At 36.4% G+C, this 13,148-nt stretch overlaps 1 protein-coding gene across 1 annotated transcript; it reads right to left on the bottom strand.

The window, feature by feature from the left end:
- Positions 1-9,390: 9,390 nt before the first annotated feature.
- Positions 9,391-10,128, bottom strand: LOC142175905 (uncharacterized). Its single transcript, XM_075242911.1, has one exon. It carries the CDS (start codon positions 10,126-10,128, stop codon positions 9,391-9,393), a length of 738 nt encoding a protein of 245 aa, XP_075099012.1.
- Positions 10,129-13,148: the final 3,020 nt, after the last annotated feature.

Below are 13,148 nucleotides of genomic sequence, written 5' to 3'. Positions count from 1 at the left end.
CACAATGATGCATGGTTATAAAGAAAATAACGTGTTATTTCAATGAGTTTACTAGTTCCATAGAAACCAAACTTGTGCTAGCATTAATTGATTTTGAAAAGAAGTGGACTTACCTTCAGTCAAAATAGAAATCAAATCCCCTCTACTTATGTTCTCGTTTTGGTATTTTGATAAGAAATGTGCTCACCAGCTTCTGAATATGGACAGGTAATTGATTGGAAAAACTACTCAAACGATCACTCCATAAACAATTTCAACCAAAATTAGCCCAAAAATAAAATATTTATCAAAAAGGTCCAAATATAATTTTAATCCAAACAATTTTCAATTAATATTAGTTTTTTAAGCATACAGTGAGCTAAAGTGAGTTTCAAAGAATCAAGCACCTTAATTCGATTTAGCACTATTAAATGTTAGTTTGTTGGATTGAGTCGAAGGATTGAACTGAAAATGTCAAGGACAACCATTGAAACTTGTTTAAGCTTGAATTCAAAATTTTAGGTTTTCGAAATTGGAATTTATTTCAAGTGGTATTGTTGGAAGAGATTTGATACATCTTAAGGAGTGTGAATCTCAATTTTTGGACGATTTGGGGGAGAGTTTAGGTGGTTTGAATTGAAATTTGAGCGAAATTTGAAGTGCACAAGATGAACATGGAAGAAGATGATATGTGTATTTCACTGTGTAACTCCGTGTATCTTTTGTGTATCACTTGTGTATTAAATATATATCTCTTGTGTATCTCCTGTATATACATGTATACATGTATGTGAGATACATATTTGATTCATATGTCGTAGAGAAATTTTTAAACTTGATTTTAGCTACGAATTTTGACTAAAAACTAGTCCAAATCACCTCAAATCTTCCTCAAATTTTGTGTATTGAGTCATCTATATGTTTTCAATGAATTTCAACCAAACTCATTAAAATGTCCTTTTGCTTAGGTTTTAAGAATCTGGTATATTCTTTTCTTTGGGTTTTATCTTTCCTAACTTATCCATGAAATTGTTTTTCCGTCTTACATCTCATGTTGCTCATTACGCTTAAAAATATGGAAGGAGATCTTTGCGTGTGATTCTTGGACAGAAAGAATCCTTATTTATCTAGATTTTTATGCGCTTGGCTAGTTTTGGTAAGTATGTGATTAATGGCTAGAGGTTGATAAGTTTGGACTTATTTTGTAAGATTCCCAAGTTGATTTTGGACTCAGGTGTGGTAAGGCGGAAAAGGCCCAATTTGTATTTGGAAGGTTTGTCCTACTTGGGCCTCAAAAACTCTACTAGCCCATATTTCCTGGCACGAGCGAGAAATTGCCAGTATTCTCTGTGCCGAGTCGATCGAGAGAGAGAGAGAGAGAGAGAGAGAGAGAGAGAGAGAGAGAGAGAGAGAGACCATGGGTAAGTGAAGATTTCAATTTCTGCATTTGGGTCCAATTTTTCTTGCTAATTCTAATAATCTCGTTCTCGATTTATAGCAAGGGTCAAAGTTCATGAGCTAAGACAGAAGTCCAAGACTGAGCTTTTAGCTCAGCTGAAGGACCTACAGGCAGAGCCTTGCTCTCCTCCACGTTGCCAAAGTCACTGATGGTACCCCCAATAAGGACTCAAAGATGTAAAATTTTGTACCCGTTTGCAAGTATATTCAAATACATTTGTCAGTAAAAGAATTGATGTTTAAATGAAAATGGGGTTGGATGCAGAAGGGTGGTGAGGTTATCAATAGCACAAGTGTTGACATGATATCACAGAAGCAGAAGTCGGCGTTAAGGGAACCTTACATGAATAAGAAGTACTTACCTCTTGATCTTCGTCCCAAGAAGACCAGAGCCATTCGTAGACGTCTTACTAAGCACCACGTACTTTGCATTTGGACCTCTTGAAGTTTTTTGAATTTGCTGTTATGTTATTCTTCTCGAGTTTCATCATTTATATGTTTAGTAAAACGCTGCATTTTTTCTGCCATTTTCTTACTCGAATACTCTGTTACTGAGCTTTGTACTCGTTTGCTCTTGAAAATGAGGAATCTTTTAATAAAAAAGCTCTTAGTTTTTATGATTTATACTCCTTTTTGTTGTTGTCTGAGTAAACCAAATATCATGTCATGCTTCTTGTGTGCTAGCCGGCTTTGTACTCGTTAGATCTTGAAAAGTGTGGTGCATAATCTTAGTAGTGATTCTAGTTTTAATAATGCTATATTCAGTGTCTCATAGGAATTAATTAAAATGACCCCTACCAGTTCCATATAAGGGAATAGATCATAATTTCTTTTTCATTTATTTTCAGCTGTGGAAAATACTAAGAATAAGTTTAAGTGATGTGGGGGCCTGTTTAGAATTCTTAAAACTTGTGGGGCTAACTTAAAACCTAACAAATAAAGGTCCACTTTTGGATCCAAACATCTAAGAGCCCGTTTGGACATAAAAACTTTTTTCCTTTCTTTCAACAAATTTTTACTTTTTTCCGAAATCAGCGTTTGTTTATAAAATTTCCAATTTTCACTTGAAGATCCATTTTGGAATTTTTTGAAATTTTGAAAAACTCCAAAAAAACTGTTTTTCAAAATTTTCACTCAGATTACTTACAAAACTTCAAAAATAACCCAAAATTATATTCATGTCCAAACACAACTCTAATTTTCAAATACCATTTTCACTTGAAATTTTTTTCACTTTTTTTGGAATTTTATAATTCTTATTTCCAAACGCCCACTAAATGACTTTCTCTCTTCTCTCTCGCTTCTCATCAAAATTCAAAATCGCGTGGGTTGGGAGTTGGGACGAAACCCAACCACCATAGACACGAAAAGCAGCAATTTGAAGTTAGTTCTTGATGTTTAGCTTCTTTCATTCCCCGGAAAGCAATGATTTGAAGCATTTTATATTAAACAAAGAGTGACGCCGAGGAGGTTGATGCAATTGATGGACACACATCAATTGACCAAGAAAGAAAAGTTAAAAGTGTTATTGATGTGGTTTGTTCACACCATCTTGTTGGCATGTGATAGTTAGAAAAGAAGTGGATAAAAGAGCTTTATATTGTTGTTTGTTTTGTACTCGTTTATCCACTTCTTTTCAAGTAGCAATATAAAGCTCAGTAACAAAGTACATAACAAGCAGCAATGTAAAGTTCTTTTATCCACTTCTTTTAAGTTATCACATGCCAACAAGATAGCGTGAACAAACCACACCAATATTGTCTTAAACTTCTCCTCGGTCAACTGTTACTTGTCCATCAATTGCATCAACCTCCTGGGGTGATCCATTGTTTTTTACCTCGTAGTTGATCCCAAAACTTTTCACCATTCTATAGATCTTCTTCAGCTTCTTTTTCTTTGGGAAAGCCTCACAATTTAACTTGGTGACCAGCGAAAACTTCCTCAGCAAAAAACAATAGGGCATTCTCTCCAATATAAACCATATCTCGTGCTTCTTCTCATATTTCCTAACTTGACGAAGAAAAAGAGAATGAACCATTTTTCTACTGAATCCAGTTTAGTTTTTTGACAGCTTCCAGAAGTGGCCAGAACGACTATTTTTAAATTAGGTCTTGCTCCTGCAACACTCTTTTGAACTTGAAAAATAATTGCATCCTCCACCATACTAAGATCTTGGCAGGGAAAGAACTACCAAACATATGCCGCTATGTGGTCAATCCATACACGTCCAAAATAAATTGCACACCCTAAAGCCTTTATTTGTTAGGTTTTAAGTCAGAACATCATTTAATATTGCTGTTTTTTCTATATATGTTCTGCCCGATATTTGATGGAAATAGAGTTTGAGCTTTTATGTGGAGAGTTCACTCAAAACTCAGCCTAAAGCCATAAACAAATTGCATCACTTGCAGGGAATCATAGTAGTCCAGTTTGTTTAGCTACTTGAACTTTCATCTTGTTAGTGAGTATTCGATTCCCACCTTACAATCCCTTTCCCCCTGTGTATAATTTAACAAGAATTGAATTACCTGCACAAGAAAAATTATGCAAAGTGTTCTATTAAATGAAATAATTGTCTCAGATGTAGCATGCTTATCTTCTCTTTTTATTTATTTCTTTGAGATAATTAGGCATATGAAATACAAATTAGGAGTATCCAATAGCCATGCATAAGTAGTATTTGCTTGGTTGCCATCTCTCTTGTTATTTGATTACATGTGACAAACCTAAAATCACATGGAGAAAAATTGTCTTGAAAGACCTGTCGAAGTTGAAGATCAGAATCATCGAAGTGTCTCCATTGATAAACCAAGTTGAGCTCTTGAGAGAAGGTTCTAGATGACAGAGGAATTGGGAAAATGAACTCTGTGTAATTTTCCTTTCTGTAAAGTGTATATATACACGTATGTAAGAGTGTAAGAGATATGTATATATACACGTGTGTAAGTGTGTAAGAGAAAAATAGAAAAAATATCTTAATTACAAAACTGCCACTCTAACTAATTCAACTACATTGACCAATATTGACTAATCAACTTCACAACTAAGTTTACACAACTGATATACACATAAATATTACATCAATCATTCTCAATACCCCCCTCACGTTGGAGATGAGGGACTGCCAACTTGCTAAAAAGATCAGAATGTTTAACCCCTGCAAGTGCCTTTGTCAAGATATCAGCCAATTGGTAGAGGTGGAAATGTGATGTAGTGTGACTAGCCCATCCTGTATATTATCTCGCACAAAGTGGAAATCCACTTTGATATACTTTTTCCTCTCATAGAATACAGGGTTCCTTGCCATATGAACAGATGCTTGACTATCACAAACACAGTTATGGGATTGGTGCACATAACTGTCAATTTTTCTAGCAATCTCATTATCCATGCCAATTCTCCAACAACTTTCCTGATAATGAGACAGTAGTTTGTTTCTTTGACTTCCAACTAATAGGGCTATTCCCAAGTAACACAATGTACCCACTCATAGATTTTCTCGAATCAGGGCAAGCAGCCCAATCTGAGTCACAATATGCAGTGATGGCATAACTGGGATTATTGGACAGAAATATTTCCAAAGTAGTATCTTCCTTATCTAAGAACATGTATAGCATCCTTGAGATGAGTTTCCCTTGGTGCCTGTATAAACTGGCTCAAATGTTGGACACTATAGGTTATATTCAGTCTTGTGTTTGTTAGGAAGTTCAATTTTCCAACTAGCTTCCTATAATACCCTGGATTAGACAACAAGGTTCCTTCTTCACTCCTCAATTTAATAGTGAAATCAAGTGGAGAGCTAACAGTAAAGAATGTCAAGCAATCATACTCCTTTAGTAGGTCCATAGTAAATTTTCTCTGGCAAATCAATACTCCATCAGCCTTATACAACATCTCTAGCCCCAACAAGTAGTGTAACTTTCCAAGATCCTTTATCCTGAATTGATTGTGCAGGAAAGCCTTCAATTCCTTAATTTCCTCCAAGTTGGCACCAGTAAGAATCACATCATCTACATATACAGCCACAAAGACTGTTGAGTTCCCCTGTTTCCTGTAGAACAATGAGTAATCACTAGCTGAATGTTTGAAATCCCTAGAATGTAGAGACTCTGTCAACTTATCATACCATTATCTTCTAGCTTATTTTAGACCATATAATGACTTCCTATGTCTGCACACTAAGTTTCCATTAGGTACCATTAGACCTTGTGGAACCTCTATGTACGCTTCTTCATTTAGATCCCCATGAAGAAATGCATTGTTAGTGTTGTGACTGTGGTCATCTTCACCACTGGTGAAAAGGTTTATGTGTAATCAATTCCTGCTTCTTGTGTGTATCCCTCCACTACAAGTCTTGCCATGAATCTTTATACACTTCCATCTACCTTGTGTTTGATCTTGTATACCCATTTACAACTTATAGCTTTCTTTCCTGCAGGCAATTCAACTAAATCCCAAGTATGGTTAGTATATAAAGCTTCAAATTCATGTGTTATTGCCATTTACCATGCAAGATTCATATATGCCTCCTCATAAGAAGACGGCTCACAATCATGTGAAATGTTTCTAAGCAATTAATGACTTTCAAGATGCAAGACATTGAAAGAAACATGTTGTTTGTTGTTGCAGAATACATTAAATGGTATGGGAATAGTGTGATATTCAGGTTATGTGTTATGATGTTGAAGGTTTGGCAAGGAGTACACATAGTCTTTGAGGTGTACAGGAGTGTTATGTGTTCTGCCTGATCTTCTAGGTTTTGATGGATTTGTTTGAAGGCTGTTAGACTCAATGACTTGAGATTCAATGGGATGTACCTGTGTGGATGATTGAGAAACAGGGATGGTTTATGGAGACATGTGTGAACTTGACATATACTGATTAGGTGTTGTTGAACTAGGTGGAGAAAAAGGTGCAGCATTATCTGATACAAATCTACTAGTGACAGAAATTGATGCATCATTATCATATATGCTACAATCAATTGAAGTCCTAGAAGTAGAATGAGAACAAGATGGATTAGAATTCATCAGATGCAATACAGAAGGAAAGCTGGAATGTTTAGGTGAAACTGCAAAAGGAAAAATATTTTCATGGAACACTACATCTCTAGATATATGTATTCTCTTTGTGGCCAAGTCTAGGACCTTGTAACCCTTTATAGCAAAGGGATAACCTACAAACACATGGAGTGTGGCTCTTGGTTCAAACTTGTCTTTGTGAGTCTTTAGTGTACGAGGGTAGCACGAGCAACCAAAACTCTTAAGTTGTGAATATTTGGGCTTTTTGTTATACAGGAGTTCAAAAGGGCTTTTGTTGAATAGTGGATGAGAGTCTCTTTATCAGATAGGTGGTTGTTAGAATGCACTCCCCCAGTACCTGATAGGTAGTTTGGACTGGTAAAGTAAGGCCCTTGTTGTTTCAAGTAGGTATTTGTGTTTTCTTTCCACCATACCATTTTGTTGTGGTGTGTATGGATAAATTTTCTGATGTACTATGCCTTTTTCTTGGAAGTATGTCATGGTTTTATTGTTGACAAATTCTAGACCATTATCAGATCTAATGGTCTTAACTGAGGTACCAAACTGATTTTCTATCATAGACAGAAAATCTTTAATGGCATGAAATGTGTTGCTTTTGCAGCTTAAGAGGTGAATCCAGGTTGACCTACTAAAATCATCAACCATAGCGAGGAAGTATCTGTAATTATCTTGTATGGGTATATGGTAGGGGCCCCATAGGTCTACATGGAGTAACTCAAGAATTTTGGTGGAGAAGAATTCACAGTAAAAGGATCAATTTTATTGCATGAATGGATACTATTTACATTGCTCAATGGATAAGATGACTCATTTACAGTTGACGATGAATGAAAGGGATGAGCTTGATCCTTTTTCTTGCTAGCATTGTTATCAGGAATGAGGCAAACTAGAAATTGAAGTAGTGGGTGGACTCAACTCTGAACAATTGTGACACTTTGAACAAAGAAAATACAACTCACTCCTTGCCTTACCAATCTCAAGAGGCCTCTTCATTGAAGGGGCCTGCATTAGACAAAGATATTTGTTGAAATTAACCATGCAATCAAGATGCACTATTAATGAGTGGATTAAAATAAGATTGTATTTAAAGCTAGGTACATACAGGACTCTAACCATAGTTAGTCTATGACTAAGAAAGGCATCACCAATTTCTGTCACTTTTACCCTATATCCATTAGGTAAGGTGACAAGGAAGGGATAAGGTAGGGTTCTAATATTAGTGAGAAAAGACTTTCTATAGGTCATATGGTTTGAAGCTGCACTGTCTAAAATCCATAGGTCAACATTGAATTTGAACATCTACATGTGGTTGTTTCAGCTATCTCTTTATAAGTAGAGCAACTGAAGATTTTGGTCGTGGTTCCTGCCATCAGCATCTCCACTGTTGCAAGCTTATATCTCTTCACACTGACCATGGACATTTGCAGCAGATCCTGTGTTTCTTCCCTTTGTAAACTTGAAGTTTTGTGAAAATACATGTAGCCTAAGCACTTTTCCTTAGTATGCCCAGGCTTTTTGCAGTAGTTACAATACAATTTAGATCTATTGGGGGGGAAGTAGGTTTATATGATTTCTGTCCTGCAGTGTTGCCTTGTGGAGTATAATTAGTTCTGAATTTATTGTTTCCTAGTCCATTCACATTCAAAGAAGTGGATTCCATGACTAGGCGATTACTTGGCCTAACTTCTCTATGTTTCTCCTCCTGAATGAGGATGGAAAAGGCATGTGCAATGATAGGGAGGGGATTCATCATTAGAATGCTTCCCCTAATGACTATGTAGACTTTATTGAGTCCCATTAGAAATTGAATTAACCTTCGATCTTGCTCTTCCTTGTGCATATTTGCTTTGGCACCACAGGTGCATTGACAATCACATTGTGCATGTGCATTCAAGGTATTGAGCTCCTCCCAGAGCTTCTTTATTTTTGTGTAGTATCCAGTTATATCTAGGGTTACTTGATTTAGGTCATTCATTTCCTTTTGCAATTGGTAAAGTTTTGCCCCAGTTGTTTGATCGTATCTTTCCTCAAGCTCTTTCCATAACTCCTTTGCATCATTCACATATTGTAGACTGTCAGACAAATTCTTTGAGAGTAAGTTCATAATCCACGATGTCATCATATCATCGCATCGTGCCCATTGATCATAGGTCGCTTCTCCAGCATTAGGTTTCTTACACTTTCCTGTAATGAATCTGACTTTATTTTTTATGGAGAGAGCTCTAAGAACGCCTCTCCTCCAGGATCTATGGACGGTGCCGTCAAATGCCACTGGTACCAGTACAGTCCCAGCACTTTCCGATGGGTGCATATATAGCGGGTTGGTCGAATCCAAAATTATGGTGGTATCCTTAGTATCCTTGTCTCCAGCCATGAATTGAAGAAGAAAATGTCAGAAATTTGAGTTAGTTGACGATTGAGAGTGTGCGAACCAGTGATTCCCAAACGAAATTATGAATTGAGAACTTCCGATTTGTGATTTCAAATCAGGTGAAAACAACAAAGAAAAGAAGAGAAGACAAACTGGATGTAGATCGGAAATTATGAGCTGAGCTCTGATACCATGTCGAAGTTGAAGATCAGAATCATCGAAGTATCTCCATTTATGAACCAAATCAACAATTGAATTTGAATATTTACATGTGGTTGTTTCAGCTATCTCTTTATAAGTAGAGCAACTGAAGATTTTGGTTGTGGTTCCTGCCATCAGCATCTCCACTGTTGCAAGCTTGCATCTCTTCACACTGATCGGGGATATTTGTAGCACATCCTGTGTTTCTTCCCTTTGTAAACATGAAGTCTTGTGGAAATCCATGTAGCCTAAGCACTTTTCCTTAGTATGCCCCACTTTTTTGCAGTAGTTACAATACAATTTAGATCTATTAGGGGAAACAGTAGGTTTAGACGATTTCTATCCTGCAGTGTTGCCTTGTGGAGTATAATTGGTTCTAAATTTGTTGTTTCCTGGTCCATTCACATTCAAAGAAGTGGATTCCATGACTAGACAATTTCTTGGCCTAACTTCTCTATGTTTCTCCTCCTCAATGAGAATGGAAAAGGCATGTGCAATGCTAGGCAGGGGATTCATCATTAGAATGCTTCCCCTAACGACTGTGTAGACTTCATTGAATCCCATTAGAAATTGAATTAACCTTCGATCTTGCTCTGCCTTGTGCATATATGCTTTGGCACCACATGTGCATTGACAACCACATTGTGCGTGTGCATTCAAGGTATTGAGCTCCTCCCAGAGCTTCTTTATTTTTGTGTAGTATCCAGTTATATCTAGGGTTACTTGATTTAGGTCATTGATTTCCTTTTGTAATTGGTAAAGTTTTTCGCCATTCGTTTGATCGTACCTGTCCTCAAGCTCTTGCCATAACTCCTTTGCATCATTCACGTATTGTAAAATGTCAGCCAAATCCTTTAAGAGTGAGTTCAGAATCCACGATGTCACCATATCATCGCATCGTGCCCATTGATCGTAGGTCGCTTCTCTAGCATTAGGTTTGTTATACTTTCCTGTAATGAATCTGACTTTGTTTTCCACGGAGAGAGCTCTGAGAATGCTACTCCTCCAGGATCTATGGCCGGTGCCGTTAAATGCTACCGGTACCAGCACAGTCCCAGTACTTTCCGATGGGTGCATGTATAGTGGGTTGGTCAAATCCAAAATTGTGGTGGTATCCTAAGTATCCTTGTCTCTAGCCATGAATTGAAGTAGAAAATGTCAGAAATTTGAGTTAATTGACGATTGAGAGTGTGCGAACCAGTGATTCCCAGACGAAATTATGAACTGAGAAGTTTCGATTTGCAATTTCAAATCATGTGAAAACAACGAAGAAAAGAAGAGAAGACGAACTGGATGGAGATCGGAAATTATGAACTGCGCTCTAATACCATGTCGAAGTTGAAGATCACAATCATCGAAGTATCTCCATTGATGAACCAAGTTGAGCTTGTGAGAGAAGGTTCTAGACGAAAGAAGAATTGGGAAAATGAAATCTGTGTTATTTCCACTTCTGTAAAGTGTATATATACACGTGTGTAAGTGTGTAAGAGAAAAATAGAAAAAATATCTTAATTACAAAACTGCCACTCTAACTAATTCAACTACATTGACCAATATTGACTAATCAACTTCACAACTAAGTTTACACAACTGATATACACATAAATATTACATCAATCATTCTCAATAAGACCTAACATCTCTCAAAATCAATACCGATTTAGGGGGAAAAAGCACAATGAATGTAAACAATGCGTGTAGGCAATACCAGCAAATTGAATAACTTAGATTGAGACTTAGTTGTTTACAGCTAGATTTGGTTTTTCCATAAGTGTTTTAGTTTGGTAAGAGACTCTGTATTAAAGTTGTCTAACGGGATATGACGATTTAGTTGGATGGGACGTGACATGACTATTCCTTAACGGGATAAGGGGTTCCGGGACGCTACCGGGCCGAGATTAGCGGGACGAACCCCTCGGCCCGTTCCATTCCACTATCTAAGGAGATGGGACATGTCGAGGGCCCTTAGTGGGATTCTTTTATTTGTTAAATTTTTATTAATTAAATATTTAAGAACTAAAAATTATTTTAAAAAACTATGAAGTAACTAAGTACGACAATTCTTAAAAAAATTCAAGGCTAAAGTCCTTTAGTTTATTCAATAGAAATTTCATACAAAAATACAAGCACCTAAAGAAGAGCACCTAATATATACAACCACCTTGTAGGAAGGGTTCTATTTGAACTAGGTCTCTAAATAGCTAATAACAAATTATCATACTAATATCAAGTGTCAATGCCAATTCGAAAGGAATTGTTAAGGAATCGTCCCGTTAGACAACCTTAGTATAGCGTAAGTGAGATTTGAAGACCATCTAGATTTAGAGAATCTTTGATTTAGTCAAATTGTATTGTATTGAAATAAAATGGCCCCTAATAGACCGGAATGGATTAGAAGAGTCAATAATCAACCTAACAGTTTGCGATATAAGCATGGTTGATTGATTGAGAGATAGTCTTTATCAAGTTGAATATAAATTATGTCCAGTAATCATGCATGGGAACTATTTGTTTTGTTGAGCTTTTTTACTTTTGCTTGATTGCAATGATATTTATCCAAGATTCCATTTACAAAGTATGTATACTTGTGATTGGTTTTGTTGTCGCTATGGCTTGAATCTAAGTTGGTCATAGCGGAACTATTTTGTGGAACCATGGATTATTAGCTCTAGATCTGGCATGGTTGTCACTGTACACTCCTACCGTCTGTTAGTGCATGTTTAGGTAAATTTCATGTTCTATGTTTTTCTTTTGGTCTGTAAAGTTCATGTGCTATATTGAAATCCATGTTCTTTGAATTTTGTAGAAACAAATTGGATCTCCCTTTCTCTTTGAATACAGAAAGAGAGAAGAAGATAAAAATGTACTTTCCACTTAGAAAGTATGCCATCAAGGTTTAAATGGATCCAACTTACGTAGTTACTGCTCTATTAGCAATTCCCGATCAAAACAGTGGATCAATCCTCATTGAATTGTTTTACTCCTGCTAGTCCTATAACATTTCATTATGAAGTGGAAACTCTTATTTCCCTTTTTAGAACTAGAAGTAATGCAATTTCTGCACCAATTCAGCCAAAATTATCAACTTCCACCACATTGTCATGTAGCAGGTTGGATGAATTAATGAATATAGAATATCCTGAATTTTCTTTTTATTTTTATTTTCACGTTCTCACTTTCTACAGTCTCCATATCTAACATTATTACTGTCCTTTTTTGTGAAATAAATGTGAACCGCGCATGTCATCTAGTTAATGGAACAGAAAATAAAATAATACTCCCTCCGTTCCAATTTATGTGAACCTATTTGACTGGGCACGGAGTTTAAGAAAAAATGAAGACTTTTGAAACTTGTGGTCCTAAACAAGTCAAAAAGGGTCCAGAGTATTTGTGTGGTTAAAAAACTTCTCATTAAGGGTAGAATTGAAAGTTTAAGCCAAATTGTTTCTAAATTTAGAAATGACTCATTTTTTTTGGAACGGGCTAAAAAGAAAATAGATTCACATAAACTAAAATGGAGGGAGTAATTGTTATATATTTTTGTCAGTTCATATTGGAGTTGAAAGAGTTGACCAAATTTGACTTTTGAGTATTTGACCTCGGATCGGAGTTTTGATGGTTCCGGTAGGTCCGGATGGATGTTCTAGAAGGTTTTGGCACCATTTGGCGGAAGTTGGCAATTTAAACATTTGAAATTTTCCTAAGTTTGACCATGGTTTGACTTTAAGGCTATCAGAATCATATTTTGGTTTCAGGACTTGAAATAGGTCTGTTCCGTCATTTGAAACTTGCCTCCAAAATTTGGTGTTATTTGGAGTTGCTTTGATGTGGTTCGGACGCTTGGTTGTAATTCTAGAGGTTCTAGAAGTTCATTGTGATTTTCATGTATTTTGGTGTTCGATTCGTGATTCTAGATGTTATTTTGGTGTTTTGATCGCGCGAGCGAGTTCGTGTTATATATTTAGACTTGTGTGGATGTTTGGTTTGGAGCCCCGACGGCTCGGATGAGTTTCGGATTGGTTTCCGGATTTATGTTGTCAAAACAATATGTGCTGGTACTTGTGTCATCGCATTTGCGATGAAAAGGTCGCAAATGC

Source organism: Nicotiana tabacum, chromosome 22, assembly GCF_000715075.1.
Source record: "Nicotiana tabacum cultivar K326 chromosome 22, ASM71507v2, whole genome shotgun sequence".
In the NCBI taxonomy this organism is placed as follows: Eukaryota; Viridiplantae; Streptophyta; class Magnoliopsida; order Solanales; family Solanaceae; genus Nicotiana; species Nicotiana tabacum.
The sequence above is the reverse complement of the archived record's forward strand: the minus strand, read 5'-3'. Positions and strand labels throughout refer to the sequence as shown.

Excerpts from the sequence above, each read along its gene's own strand:
- LOC142175905 (XM_075242911.1), bottom strand. The coding sequence starts at position 10,128 with ATGCACCCATCGGAAAGTACTGGGACTGTGCTGGTACCGGTAGCATTT.